Source organism: Scomber scombrus, chromosome 19 (assembly GCF_963691925.1).
Source record: "Scomber scombrus chromosome 19, fScoSco1.1, whole genome shotgun sequence".
Taxonomy (NCBI): Eukaryota; Metazoa; Chordata; class Actinopteri; order Scombriformes; family Scombridae; genus Scomber; species Scomber scombrus.
The window spans coordinates 26,491,590-26,508,469 of NC_084988.1; the positions used below are offsets into that span (position 1 = coordinate 26,491,590).

The 16,880-nt window shown below is 38.8% G+C and overlaps 1 protein-coding gene across 1 annotated transcript in view; it reads right to left on the reverse strand.

Annotated features, from left to right (window-relative positions):
* The window catches only part of clmna (calmin a), a 53,441-nt gene extending 42,976 nt beyond the window's left edge, over positions 1-10,465 (reverse strand). The window contains exon 1 of the mRNA XM_062440958.1: positions 10,101-10,465. Coding sequence (XP_062296942.1) covers positions 10,101-10,185 — 85 coding nt within the window. The 5' untranslated portion in view covers positions 10,186-10,465. The remainder of the gene's footprint in view (positions 1-10,100) is intronic.
* Positions 10,466-16,880: the final 6,415 nt, after the last annotated feature.

The window sequence follows — 16,880 nt, forward strand, 5'->3', positions numbered from 1 at the left end:
GTATTCATAGTTTCTTCATAGAGCTGTATTCTGGTCAGGGTGGAAAGAACTCTGAACTTGCTCCTGAAACCTGACATCATACTTACTTATCCAGTGGGTCAGATTAGACCCCTTGGTGGGTTGGTTCTGGCCCGTGAGCCGTATGTTTGACACCCCTGGTTTAGACTGTCTGTCAGTGAAAAAATGCTACGACTCCTCACGAGCCAAACTAAGCTCCCGTGTCCTGCTTAACACCTGTTGATTAAAGTGAAAGGGGTTCACCATGAAGTTAGTGACAATGAGTTGATAGGCTCACTTAAGGTGGACTGACCTTTAAAGTGGACCAGTCATTCTTACTTAAGTTGGAATCTCAATCACTCCTAAACACAGAATAGAAAAATGTCAGCTGAGTCTCTGCTGAGTCACACAAAAAAAAAAAAAAAAAAAGGTATTGCAATGTGACTTTTTTCTAATAATTGTGCAGCCCTAATTTGTAGCTGAACAGTTGAGTGCTACGGTGTGTGTTTAACATGTGCTGCTCATGAAAAATGCAGCTCTTACACAGTAAGTATCACCCTGAGGCTTCTGGACAGAGAGAGTTTATTTGTTGTGAACCAAGCAGACATCTGAAAGTGTTTACGCAGCCTCTGCCGCAGGAGCAATATGGAAGAGGAAATTCAAAATGAATGGAGGGGACGAACTGAATAGAAAGGACCTTTGTTACCTCCCGCCCCCCCCTCCCAAACTTCCAAATAACTCATAGCGGAGAGTCAGTGAAGGCCGAAGCTCTGTGCCATCCACCCTGCTACTGGATGTAGGGGGACTGGGCGCGTGTTCAAGAAGGACACATTCAGCCCAGTGTGAGCAGCAGAGGCTGTCACTGCTGTTTGCAGACAGTCTCATTCACACACACACACACACACACACACACACACACACACACACACACACTCACAGAGTCAACAGAGCACAGAGGAGGAAGCATCAGTGTTTGGCTTGTCTGAACTCTCATTGACACGCTGCAGTTTGTTGCTCAGCACAGTGGTTTACAGGGCAATCCTTTACACATGTTTCTGCCTCACAATACGTACAGATGTGACCTCTCTGCTGCAAAGGACTGCATGTAGACACACACACACACAAACACACACACACACTTTCTGTGCTCAAATGTTCCATCGAGGCAAAAACATAATTCCTCTACCAGTAAGAAGTCTTGCAATAATTAACATTGTGCACTGAGCAAAGCAATGAACCATGATCATATTCAGTGTGCAACATTATTTACTTCTTCTTCAAATGTGTCTGTTCAACAGAATCTACATCAGCTAAATGTTCTGTCTGAGTTGAGCCTTTAAAATGTTTAATGAGAAGAGGCTTCTATTAAAACTTATTAACTGGCTTCTTTGAGGCTTCAATTACAGCTGTGGTGTATAATTTAACCTTATTATATGTATATGTCTAGCTTTATAGTGGCTTATTCTACTGTCAGGAGTACATAGAGGTTACATGAATCGCTTAATGAGTACTTAATAACTAGGCGCCTGTAGCAGCATTATACAGTAAGTAACTGTATAGAGATGTAGAACTGTATAGAAATCTATATTTGGGGCAGTTTGTCGGCTAACCGAACCACCGACATATTCATCCACACATGGCAGTTGGTTTACATTATGAGACTGACTTACACCACAGTTAGACTGTAAGGACACTAAAAAAAAAATCAGTCCAATGATGTATGATTCTGTGGACTATTATGAGTCATTTCACTTTGAATGGCCAACTGGATTTACTGAAGCCGGAGTAAACAGGAGATTAAACAGCTGAAAGAAAAAAAAACAATGAATGGAGACAGAAAGGCAGCAGGACTGTGAGGAAAGAGATAAACTGATGCTGTTCCTGCAGGAAAACTTTTTACCGTTTCTGCCATACTCTAACAAATCTACAAGTGTCCACAGATGAGAGTCATCCCAGCTATCTAACTACTACACATAGATTAACAGCATTTATCAACACTGTCGTCCTCGAGACCTCCAGGTTTTTTTAACCTCCAGAAAAATATCAGTAAGGCCAGCTGAACCAAACATTGAGAGCTCCACATGGTTAGAAAAATGTGATTACAACACCTAACTGTGTGAGGACTCACAGTATGTAAGTCTATCATCCAACAGTATACTACATGAAACCTGCTCAGTGTGGATCTAGTCATTTTCATCCTTACAATCTGGCAACTTTCATTCAGTGTATTTACTTGTACTAAGTTCCTACTTCTCTACAGGCACAGACACTGAGCTCTCCACAGTCTCAGAAACTCAGAAACACAGTGATTCCTGTCTTTACTTTCATTCAGAGTCACAAACCTTTGAAGCAATTCATGTAAAAATGATTTTTTATTAAAGCAGCAGAAGGAGGGCTGGGTATTGGTACTGGATACCTTTAAGGTATCGACCGAAATAAATTGATACCAAGTAATATCAAAACGTCTCCCGTCAAATGATACCTGCAGTCAACCCATTTTGCATCAAGAGGTAGAAAAATATGACTATTTGTATTTACTTGCTCACACCCTATCAACGCAAGCATTCTTCAATTTAATGCGAAATGATTGGTCCACTGCCACAGCAGCTACAACCCGTCTGTGGTGGTGAAGTCGTGGTGAATTTGAGTTAGCGCGCTTAGCAGTTCAGCAGCTAAGACGCCACCTAAACGCTCTAAAGTGTGTCTACACTACACGCCTGTTACACCGGATAAAAGACAGAGCACTGTGTAATGGGTAAAGAATGAAGTACTCAGATGGTATCAGTATCACTTTAAGTAAGTAATATTTCTTACAATGGCTGAAAACATGATAAGAAAAATGAATAAAAAAAGATAGAGAGAGACCGACCAGGACATTGTGAGCAGTAAAACCTATATAAATACACACTATGTTTACTGGGTCATTTGGGGCAAAGGGTCAAGTACAGCACAGTACAGCATGAACACGCTGTTATCAAAAAAAAATAAACACCTGACGCTACTTTCCACAGATTTAAAGTGTCCTGCCACTAAATATGGGCCTGAACATTCTTTAAATAGAAACTCTGTGTGTTGGCACAATCTTTGTGAACTTTGGGATGAATCTGACTTAACTGACCAGTGGGAGAAGCTGTAACCTAGTAACAAGCAAAACACACAAGAGGAGTTAACAACACTTCATATTTATTCTGAGCTATTCTGGTCACTTTCTGTCTTATCACAACCTTCTTACTTTCATGTTGGTTTCTTGATTTATTTTCCATCTCTGTATCATTTCTCCCTGCTATCTATTGCTGACTTATTTCATGTTTCCACAGGCTGAATTTCAAGGGGCGCACGAGAGAAGTTGGAACTGCACGCACTTCTAAAAGAGTGGGCAACACAGAGGCAGATTTTTTTTAAAGAACGCTCCAAGCAGAGGACGAGATATCCTGATTTATAATCTCTACAATGAGTTAAGCTGTACATCCTACATTTCCCACAATGCAATTTATTGGCATCTTTCATTAAACCCTCACTGCCTGGTAAAACACCTACATTTTTAATGCAGGCTTTCTATTAAAAAATTGAAATGTCAAAGTGCAAGCTGAGATAATCCCTGATGACATCATCACAGCCATACAGTTATCTGAAATAATGCATGTTCTCCAGCCAATCAGAATCAAGTTCCCCACCATATATATATATATATATATATATATATATATATATATGTTTGCTAAGCAAGCAAAATGTTGTGCCAGTGAAAAGCCTCAGCTCAGACCAGTAACTGTTCTCTGCATCTGAGTAAGGTGGGAGGCACTGTGTGTGGTTGTGTGTGTGTGTGTGTGTGTGTGTGTGTGTGTGTGTGTGTGTGTGTGTGTGTGTGTGTGTGTGTGTGTGTGTGTGTGTGTGTGTGTGTGTGTGTGTGTGTGTGTGTGTGTATGTGTGTGTTTGAGGGGGAGAGGGAGAAAGAGAAAGAGAAAGAGAAAGAGAGAGGGTTGTGTGGGATGTGTGATGTGGGAACGTTGAGCTCTGGGACTCCAGCACTGTGCTGCAGAGCAAAGTGCTCTCCCTCTCTCCCTCTCTCCCTCTCTCCCTCTCTCACCGTCTCATCATGTGTTATGCAAGAGCCTGTGGGACCATTGTTTTAAAGCGCTTGCTGCTCTTCCAGCTTTTCATGCCGAGAATCGCAGCCGCTCATCAGACAGCTCGGGCTCATACGGCAGCGCTGAAGAAAATACGAACAAAAGTAGAACAACTTCTGCGATCATTTCAAAAGGCTGGAAAATGTCCAAGTTGAAGGGAAAAGCTTGCTTTAGTGCCAGGAGGAGTGTGGAGAGAGCTGAAGCCTTCATGCAGCTGACATGTAGCAAACGTGTGCAACCTGGTCATTAGTGCACATATCCAGCAGAGACAGAGTGATGGAATATGTTTAGCACATTATTATGGGTTTGACACTCTGTAGCTGATGTCACCTCTGCCAAGTCTAATACATCATAGCCAAAACTACCACACTAACACATCCTCTGTCTGAAAAGTGACTCACCACATGTAAACTTTGCAATTTCCCGCCGGTACATGAACCTGATCCAGTGGCAGAGGTTATATAAACAAACCAATGAGATACTCACTGTTGAATCATCGCCAGTGTTACAAGCAGAAATCAATAAACTCATGTCTCCTCTTTTTCACCCAACCAAATCCTGAGTTTATACACAACAGACAACTTCATTTTTATCTGTATTTATACACCAACTTGTGACAGATAAAATAAATTCAAGTACAACATTCCAATACATTTCTATCTCGTGTTTGCTGTCCCTGACTTCAGAGCCATGATTGTGTTGTGACTCACAGTTTCACAGTTGTGCGTTTCCAGGGTAACGGTTGCTCACCGGGTGCAATAAGATACACAGTTCACTCTAATGCACTTCTGTGTGTTGTCACTGGCACACTGTGGGGGGGGGGGGGGGGGGGGGGGGGGGGGGGCCAGACCACTTTATCCATCTCCATCTATCATGTTTCAAACCCATTAGAGGGAAGAAAGCCTTTATCATCTTCATCACAATCATAGCAGCCAGAAGCTAATCATGCTAATCTACATAAAGTTTGGATATTTAAAGTGAGACTATGCAGCTTTAGAAAGAAGAAATGCTTCATTCTTCATCTTAAAAAATGAAAAGTTGAACTTATGATTAAAACACACCCTTGCTCTGTTTAGACTCAGCAGTTTTGCTTGGTCATGTTTGACCAGTAGCTAATGCTAGCTAGCTTAAGATAGACGTTGCTGCATCATTGATATTAATGAGTCAGTCTGATGACTCTTCTCTTTATAGACTTCCTCTTTGACAAGGGTCAGCTATCTATCTATCTATCTATCTATCTATCTATCTATCTATCTATCTATCTATCTATCTATCTATCTATCTATCTATATATCTACCTACCTACCTACCTACCTACCTATATATCTATCTAAACATAGCACAAAAAAGTTTGTGTTTGGTTTCTTTGTTGTAACAATGCTTCTTGGCAATAAATCTTATACCGTTGTAAAGCCTGTTTATTTCGCTTTAAAATGGTGCCACATTTGTAAGGAAAATGCATTTGTGGGATGAGCAGCAGAGCTGAGTATGTGGGTTGCGCCCATGAAAAATGCTGGTCACCTGACTGCTCACCCACTGCTGTGGCATGGCATCCCGTTCTTCAACCAGCATTTGTCACAAGTCAGCCAACGTGGTTGTGTTGGTCACTCTGGCACCAACAGCTCACCCAAGCTGATCCCACAAGTGTTCAATGGGGTTGAGGTCAGGACTGCTGGCAGGCCGTTCCATCCTCTCCACTCCAAAATTGTGGAGGTAGTCTCTGATAAACCACGCTCTGTGGGGGCGACAGAGGACAGAGTTCGGTCCCAGACTGTGTAGATATGGGATGGTTACAGAAGCTCATCTCAATATCTCTGTGCATAGAGATTGCCTCCAATGATGACAAGCCTAGTTTTTCCAGTGAGGGAGATGCCACCCAACACCACCACACTGCCTCCATCAAAGAAGGCAGAGAAGATTTGACACATTTTTCATGGCCGCAACCCAGATACTCACCTCTGATGCTCATCCCACAAATGCATGTTCCTTACGAATGTATGTTGTACTTCTTTTCTTGATTGAAAGTTCTGTTGGCATGGCATCAATGTACAAATTCTATTAGACAGCCATCTATTTGTGTTTGTTCTGTTCTGGCTTGATAGGTCAGAAAAAGTTGTGGAATTAAATTAGAATTCACACATTAGAATTTAATTACTGGGACTCAATTTTAGCATCATGCACTGTTGAAAAAGCACAGTGCAGTCATAGTTTGGATCCCTTTACTTGTGTCTGGGCAGTATAAGATGCAACAAGATTAAACTATATTCACTGAGATTTACATGGACCTTGTGTTTATGGTATGGTATGTACTCTTCCTTTCATCAGAGGGACAAATATTTTTGCAGAAGGGACACATTTGGCTCACAGGCTGCTATTTACCTACCAATGCCCTCAGTTTTAGCATTACCATTATCCCATTATTGCCACTGTTACACTGTGGTTGCTGTTGTATAGTCTCTCTTTAAAAGCTGTCGTCTTTCTCTCTGTATTGAATAATTCCTGACATTAACTCTTCAATACTTAAAGCTCCACTAATCATTATTTCATATGAAGAATGTGTCGCTTGTGATAATGAACCCACAGAAAATGATGACATTACTCTTCAGTTCCCCTCAGTACTAGGCCTGTCACAATGATAACGTTATCCACTTATGTATAATAACGTAATTATCAGCATCATCATGTCTATATATGGACTTATCATATGATACATCGACATGACTTTGATTTTTTTTTTTTTTTAACCTCAATATTGCCACACTTCACATTAACAGCTAAGAGGCTATTCATGTCACATTGGCTAATCAAGTAGTGTCCTCCATTCCTCACTGCTCACTTGTATGGAATTAAAGGTAAGCAACCCCTTGCAATATTATACTATTATATTATTATTATTATTATTATTATTATTATTATTATTATTATTATTATTATTATTATTATTATATCAGTGGTATAAAATGGTTTACAAATGACAATAATATCATTTATCGTGATTATTTCTGAGACAATATATCGTCCAACAAAAGTAGCTATCATGACAGACCCTAGCTTTGGAACACAACCTGTACACCAAACAGCACAGAGGCCATGATATATCATCATCACTGATTAACAGCTTTTATTATTTAATCCTCTGTCTCAGCCTGCTGTTACACTACCCCGCCTGTACTGTACTCTGCATCAACACATGATATGCAGGGATGGTTTGAATGAGGCCTGCTTGTTACAGACTCAGGGATGAACTGGGTTAGAGCCAAACAAAGCTTTCATTCTCACCACACTCATTAAATCAATTACTTCCACTTTAAAGAGCAATTATTGTTAGTCTGCTCCTCTAGTTCTTGTTAAGCCCCGTTTGGCACACTGGCAACACTTTCAGTATATGAGATATTCCCACATGATTTACAGGATCACTCCAGTTCACCAGCAGATAAAGAGTCAGCAATATGACATAATACATGACTAATTACAGAGCATGTTATTGGTCCACTGGGATATTATTGAAATGTTTATCTGTATGTTGTGTTCCAGTCTGCAACATGTGTACCAACATACATTAATACCAACATTCTTTTAATTACACTGCTGTCCTCTGACTTAGTGTGCCAACTATCTCTGATGCATTCACTGTAATGTCTGGCTCAATAAACCAGTAACACAATAAACTCCCCATTTCAAACTCATTCATTTCCCGTAATGCCAATAAAGGAAAAACTTCCCCATAACAAAAGACCTGTTCAGGTGAAAATTAAGAAATAATATAACCTAAGTACAGTCATGTGTTAACACTTGAGCAAGTTATTAAAGATAAATGTTCCCAAGCTTAAAATGTGCTCATGTGGTCATGTGATGCACTTTTCTGGGTTCATTTGGATCTTATTTGTGTGAATATCTGGCGTGACATCTTTCTAGAAACTTCAGTGAAATGTGATATCTGAAAATATTTTTCATGATCTGAAATATAAACAGTGAACAGCAGGTTTTGGTGTCCGTCCATCAAAATCAAACAGTAACATCTTTCAACCTGCTGCAATCCTCAGCAGTCATCCAGGAATAAATCCAGTGGAGGAGAGAAAAAAGAGAGAACAACTTCTACACCCACAGGAGCAGAAAATAGACCCAAATGCAATGCAGTTACATAAAAGAGAAGGTTTCCATCAGTAACTATCATCAATTCTTCATTGAATGCAACACAATTCTGGGAACTGTAGGATTACTATTTCTAGGCAGGAGATATTTTAAACCTAACATCACACAATATATTTATATTTTGTCACCCATGTACATCCATGTACAAATACAGACTCAAAGTTACCAATTTAAAGAGAATTGAAACTTTAAAAGTTACTCCACCAAATGTAAAACCTCAAAGTCAGTTGTAGTGTTGTATAATGGTTTCTGTGGCTGTGGAGGAGTCTGAAAGAATAACAAATACACAACCACACACACTGCCTCCCACCTCGCTCAGATGACAGAGTAAAGGTAAACTATTACCACACTCTGCTAACACAGATAGCAGTTATAGCGTGGTAAAAAAAAAAACGGATTCTGATTGGCCAGATAAGGTTCATTATTTTCAGGTAACTGTACGGCTTTAATGATGTCATTAGGATTACCTCAGGTTTTGGGTGTGGAGATAAAAAAAAATAACAAAAAGCTTGTCTTAAAAGTAGGCGTGTGGAGTTTGACAGATGTGGGAACCTACCAGGCAGAGACGGTCCAATGAACAATGAGGTTGCATTACGGGAAATGTAGAATCCAGTGATTGTGGAGTTTCATTCATCCACTAAAATCCAGGATATCTCAGCCTTCATGGAAGAGCAATACTAACTGACCTTAGTACTTTTTGCACTGTGCATGACATCTGCTCTGACAGGCTGAATGCACTCAATAAAGTTTCTACTGATCAAACTGCATAACAAAAACTAATGAGCATGACACTTTCATTCTGCTGCTGATATGACGTTGTTTGACATTTGCTGATCTGACATTTGACACACACACACACACACACACACACACACACACACACACACACACACACACACACCAAATTATATAATCTGCCAGGTATATTATAGGCTGTATAATACAATATCAATCAATATTCACACACAAAAATCACAACTAAAGTCATCTCAAGGCACTTTACACATACATATTTAATTTAAAGAGAACCAACATTGCCACAATATTATCGTACAATATTAGAAACATTGTGAATCATGATTCTAGCTTCTCAAAAGTGAAATTTCTTTTGTCTTCTATGACAGTAAAGTGAAAACTGCAGTTCTGGACTTGCTAGTCAGGACACAACAAGACATCTGAGGACGTAAGCTTGGACTTTGGGAAACAGTGATAAACATTTTTCAGCATTAGTTGCAACTCTGATGCTGATATAAACACGTAATGAATATATCTCTGAATCCACTGATTGGTACAGGATCTAACAGAGGAGCTGCAGTGACTCTTTACATCCGAGAAGGCACGATAGGAGAATGTCTTAAATGAGAACAGTTGACTGATCAATTGAATGGCTGCTACCTTCAGCTGTAAAAAATGTCTTCTGCACACATTCACAAGTCACTTTAGACTGGAGCTGCTTTTAAACAGTATTGTAGCAGCATGTTCTGAGCTCTAGTTATTCACACTGCTCTTCATGAATGACTCCACAGTGAGTAAAGTCCTCTCAGAGCTCAGAGCACTGCCTGAGAGACTGAGACAGAATGCAAACCTAAAACAGATCTGGAAAGTTTAGGACTCAGTGAGCTGCTCAGAGTGATGAAAAGCATTATTCCAAAAAGTTCCCAATGAAGGAAAGCCCTTCTTTGAGTGAGTGGCAGCATGCACACACTTTGCACTGAGATTGTGCATGCGTGACCAGGCCGCTCACACACACACACACACGCACGCACACAAACACAACTCCTCTCTGTTATTAAACAGCAGTGAAACGCAGAAGGATGCTCCTACCTTGCAAGTTCTGCACTCGGATGTCACTGATTTGTCCGATAAATTCCTCCCGCTCGAACCAGTCCTCCCACTCGTGTCCAGCCATCTGGACCCGCGGACAGTGCTGCAGGGATCCCGGGCAGGAACACTCACAAAGCTCCCGGGCTGGAGGAGGAGAAGCTGCTGCTGCTGTTGCTGCTGCAGCGGGCAGGCGGGCTGACTATTGTCCTGCCGGCCGATCGGGAGCCATGCAAGCCGGGCACACAGGCTGAGATGACGGGGAGCAGTCTCTCAGTAGCCGGGCATGCTGCTGCTTACTGCGGATAGCTTCCCTCCCTCACTGAGAGGAGAGCACGCAGAGATGAGTGGAGAGCAGGGTGGAAGGAGCTGCAGCACCTGGTTGGTATTTCCGAGGTGGGATGGAGTTGATCCAGACCCCGCCTACTTCTCTCTCTCGCTCTCTCTCTCTCTCTCTCTCTCTCTCTCTCTCTCTCTCTCTCTCTCTCTCTCTCTCTCTCTCTCTCTCTCTCTCTCTCTCTGTCTCTCATGGGAAAGGCATGGGTAACACACGTTTACATTGCAAAGCAAGTATGAAACATAAACAAAAATAAAAAGTGTGAGTGTGGATGTGGATGTATTTTTAGATAGATAGATAGATAGATAGATAGATAGATAGATAGATAGATAGATAGATAGATAGATAGATAGATAGATAGATAGATAGATAGATAGATAGGTAACTTTAGATTTAGAGATTGCAAACACAAATAAGTGAGAACTAAAATAAATGAAAACTATGAAGAATATTGTGTTGCCTTTTTTAAACTATTCAGATTCATGCATTCAAAACACAGACACAATACACCCTCCTAAAATCAGAATAAATAACTCCATGTTTTGTTTAAAATGTTTATGGCAGTAGAAATTAAGGAGTTCCGGTATGTGTTTTGTTTGGCCAAGAGGACTTAATAGTGGCATCCTGATGGTAATAACTGAGGACTTGTGTGTGTGTGTGTGTGTGGGGGGGGGGGGCTTGGGTATAAAGTACTGATACTTGAGTTTGGGTTGTTTATTTTGCTTGCTTGGTTAATGATCTGGGAGAGCTTTGATTTATTCCTGACAGAGATTTATTCCACGATGTGATGTTGAAAGTCAACAGATTTAATGAGTCATTTGTACACAGCTGTTAGAATGTCCTCTGTGACATTTCTGACAAAACAACAGATTCATCAATGTATTCATCTAAAATTCAGTTAGAAACTATCTGATGACAGCAGATCATACATCTGACTGTACATTCAGTGGTAGCAGTTTATTATACTGGTTGCCATGGACACATAAAGACATGAGCTTATAATTCCTCTGCTGCAACATTACATGGTCTCGTGTTTACTGCATGGTTATTGGGAGGATTTGAATGAAAGAATATGGAATATAAAAGTACAAAACTGAAATAAGGATACCTTTTATTACCTTTTAAAAGACCAAGACCAGTTCATAAATTGGTCTGTTGAGGTTGTGTCTTTGTCATGCATATTCCCAGTTCCCAGCTCTATATGTCAGGCTGAAGCTGTTGTGTATTTTTTCTGCAACTCAAACCACTGCAGACTGATTTATCGTGGCATTCCCTCCCACAGGACTCAGGTGTGAATGGAAGAGGGCATCACATGTGGAGTCAAGTTCAGCTCGACACATTTGTACATACAGTAAAAACCCACATTGTGAATCTGAGAATTGGACAAAAGAATGACTGTTTGCCATTTATAATTCTATACATTATATATGTTATATCCAAAAGTATAAACTATTCTTAAAGGCATTATAGTTTCAACCAAATCATTTCCAAAACATCCTTTTAAATGACAAAACTAAATTCCACAAAAATATAATCAATACATCATTATAGTTATACATCAGATATTGATACGATATGATACAATATGATACGATATGATACGATATGATACGATATGATACGATATGATACGATATGATACGATACGATACGATATGATACGATACGATACGATACGATATGATACATATATGATACGATACGATACGATAAGATATGATACGATATGATACATATATGATACGATATGATACGATATGATACGATATGATACAATATGATACGATATGATACGATATGATACGATATGATACGATATGATACGATACCATACGATACCATACGATACGATACGATATGATACGATATGATACGATATGATACGATATGATACGATATGATACGATACGATACGATATGATACGATACGATACGATACGATATGATACATATATGATACGATACGATACGATAAGATATGATACGATATGATACATATATGATACGATATGATACGATATGATACGATACGATATGATACGATACGATACGATATGATACGATATGATACATATATGATACATATATGATACGACATGATACGATACGATACGATACGATATGATACGATACGATACGATATGATACGATATGATACATATATGATACGATATGATACGATACGATACATATATGATACGATATGATACGATATGATACGATATGATACGATACGATACATATATGATACGATATGATACGATACGATACGATACGATACAATACGATACGATACGATACGATATGATACGATATGATACGATATGATACATATATGATACGATATGATACGATACGATACGATATGATACGATATGATACATATATGATACGATATGATACGATACGATACGATACGATATGATACGATATGATATGATACGATATGATACGATATGATACATATGATACGATATGATACGATATGATACATATGATACGATATGATACGATATGATACATATGATACGATATGATACATATGATACGATATGATACGATATAATACGATATGATACGATACAATTCGATACAATTCCATACAATTCGATACAATACGATATACTTTGTTTTCACCATAGGGAAATTTGTCTTGGATTCAAATTGATTGGTTGATACGATAAATAATTGATCAGACATTGAGAAAAAATACTTCAAAAATACATCAAGTTTGAAGTATTTCTTAAGCAATGTCAAACATTTTGTAGTCCCAGCACTTGAGATATGAGGATTTGCTGCTTCCTTCTCTTTTTTTTCCTTTTAAAATAACATTAATTTGTGTTTTTTACTGTTTGACAATTTGAGGATGTCATCTTTGGCTCTCAGAACATTTCTCAGTTATTTTCTGACATTTTATTTGAGAAAATAACCCACAGATTATTTGATAATGCTCTGGAGGATATTAAATGGAATACAGTGGTGCTTATAATAACAGTGCATGAGAGAGACAGAGCTATTTAAAATCTGGATTACTCAACTGCTATTTAAATGCCGTCTTTGGAGCACATCCTCTATTGTTTCCCATAGCAACAGATACAAGTGTGCTGTAGAAAGCAGTTAGGATTGTCAGTATATATGTATTGGTTTCCAGTGGAACAAAACAAAACTAAAAAAGTTGTGAAAATAACTGAATTCATGCTTATTCTACAAAGACATTTCTAACATTGGTTAAAATGAATTGATTTGTAATGATATTTTAATACTTGATTGTCTTTTAATTTGTAGCCTGTTAAAGGTGTTTCAATCTTTTAATCACTCATGCAGCCAGTTAAAAAGCAGAAAATGATGAATGAAAATCTACAGCTTCATTGATTATAGCTGACTGTGTATTCTTTGAATGCAGCTTAAAGTACATTTATATTCAGAGTGTGATTAAGTGTGATGAGACCAGCAGCAGCTCACATATGTGTCTTCACCTGCATGTAGACTAGAACTCCACAGACAATGAGCAGGTGGTATATTTCTCTTTCAACAATAGATGGAAGAAGACACTTGATCATAATCATAACATGGTCAAATAGAAGTGTTCATGTTGTATGTCTCACTATAGGAGGGCCACCTAAAAAGCCAAGGTTTTATTGGCTGCCTGCACATTTCTCTTTTGCAAGTTATTGTTTTATTTTCCTAATCTCAAAACAATATGCATGTATTACTTTTTTTTTCTTGTATTACGTTTTTTTTTTCTCTTTTATTTGCAATAAAAACAATTTGAAAAAATGAATTATGTTCCTGTTTATTTGTTAATTTGGATCTCTTTTAGCTCGAGGCTATATTAAAATAATAGAAAGAAATACTTAGACACACACACACACACACACACACACGCACGCACACACACACACACACACCTCAGTTATACATAACCACACATATCATCACATACACAGTATATGTATATGCACACCTCATACAGGCATCGTACACACATACATACACACACACACACACACATCATCTGCATACAGTACATACTGGTACAAGTGGACAAATACAGACAACCACAATAAGAACTTCCAGTTAACAATCCATCAATTCTTATATTCCAAACACATGTACATTTTATTCCACTTTTTCTTGGGTATAAAAAATGTAAAATCTCTGGCACAATGTGTACGCTGTCAGTCTCTCGCTCAACAAGTTTTGGTCATCAAAAACTCCAACAAAAAAAACTTATTAGAAAGGAAGTTTAATACTTTATAAGACAAAATATTTTGTCTTATTTTCTCTATGTTTCTGCTGGTATAATAAGAGTTCCTCATGTAAGCAGGATTATGTGAACACAACTCATTATGTTCTGCTCTGCACTGGTTTGCTGATACCTCTAATTTCATTTTTTTGAATAAGCAGCAGCTGAACAAGGCTTCAAAGTGAATGAGCAGCTGGATAATTGCGATGCATCCCTTCCTGTGCTGCAGTCATTAAGTCCAGACCGAAGACGTGTCTGCTTTCTGTACACTGTCACCACACGGGAAATGAGAGTCATATTAGAGAAGCATGTTTATACACTTCAGACAGGCGTGTTGGAGTTTACACTGGGACAAGGCTAAAGAGGTGCTGGTGCAGACAGACTGGCAACTTTTTATGTTTGAGCTATTTGGATGATTGAAGGATGATAGAAAACCAGGTCAGTTTGAAGGCCTCTCCCATAAAAACAGAGGGGCTGAAGAGTTATTCATTACATTTAGACTAAAACTATGACATTTCTTCATACTTCATTCATGATTATTTAATTCATTATTCATTTATTTATTTTATTCCATTCATTCATTATTTTTGACCTCTCTTTTATCTCCACTTTCAGCGCCTCTGTCTCCAACTGATAGTCTATCAGTGTGACGTGCACAGTACTGAGTAAATGAATACTACACTGCTGTTTGTCCCACAACCTCCCCAAAGAAAGTTCCAGCACCGACTCCCCTATAAATAAACACATCTTTTCTGTTTCTTACTTTAACATGTTAATCAGTGTCCAGGCTAGTCGTTTCTAACTTCTTCCAGTCCTCTATGTAGGGGTGGGCAATATGGCAAACATATCATATCACGATATTTTCAGGCAGCGTCACAATCCACGATTTTATCACGATTCTTTTTCATGTTGTTTTACTATTATACAAGTTACTGAACTGTGCTCAAGATTCAAAAACATTACTGCCATAAAATGACATTAAAACACAAAGAGTTCCATAAATAAACAAGAGCAGGTGTTAAAAAGTAGTGACAGTCTATTTGGACTTGTTTAAAATGGATAGTTTCCCCTACACAGCACACCTGAGCTTGCTAGCTTCACCTAGCTTGCGCTAGCTTCACCATGACAGAAGTGAGTGCTACCAGTTAGCAGGTGAGCTAACAGCTAAACGTTGGTGTGTAACTGCAGCCCAGCTGTCAGATTAACGTGATGTACAGCAGGTGAGCTTCCTGCTGTACATTTCACCACCAGACCGGAGAAGCTGTACGAGGCTCTCACCATGTCGGTGCTGTTATCTGTTCACCTCCTGCTAGCAGACTGCGCTGCTTCGTGGAGACATTTTAACCGTTCACCATCTATTATCGTCATATCGCACACCCTAAACTAGCTAAATTAAGCTAACGATGATCTTACTTCAGCTGTGTGATTAACACACATACATGAGACTGATATTAATCATCTTTGTATCTCACACTCAGAAAGAAAGAAAATAAGCACATTTTGTTGAATTCTCTAATACTCTAATTACATAATACATACACGACCTTATTGTATCTTAAGTCAAAAGTCAATTTAAAATGTAATGTAATGCCTGGAATGATTCAAATCAGCATGAAGGCATGCTCATTTGTGTGAGTTGAACATGTTTCAAAATGTGTATCACAAGACTTTACATATCTGCTTCATAAATATTCAGAAACTATAGAGGGAAAAGTTGAGTCAGAGGCCTAGATAAAAACAAATACAAAGGAACACTCACATGCTAGCTAGCTTAGAGCTAACTGTAACCTACAACTAGGGTTTCTAATAGGAGAACTCCTACTCTCAGAACTTCCAGTTATGTAGTTATGAGGTTGTCCAGAATGAATGGGGGCCTATGGAGCTGTGGCCCCAAAATGTCACTTTTATGGGGTAAAAAAAACATTCTGCCAATTTTCATGATGTTTTCAGTAGAAGTAGTAAAGACAATAAATATAGTTCCTTTAGATTAGATTTGTTGTGACTTTTTTGTAGTGAAATACTTTTCTGTAAGCGCCACATTACAGCATTCAAACTCGTGTGAGTGTGGAGCATATTTATTAAGGCCACCATGACTAAATTAGCAGCTATTAAGTTAGCCAGATCTACATTTGGCTGTCAAACATGAAGATACTCCAGGTCTTCATTTAAAACTTCTACAGACTCCGGGCGTCATAAAGGA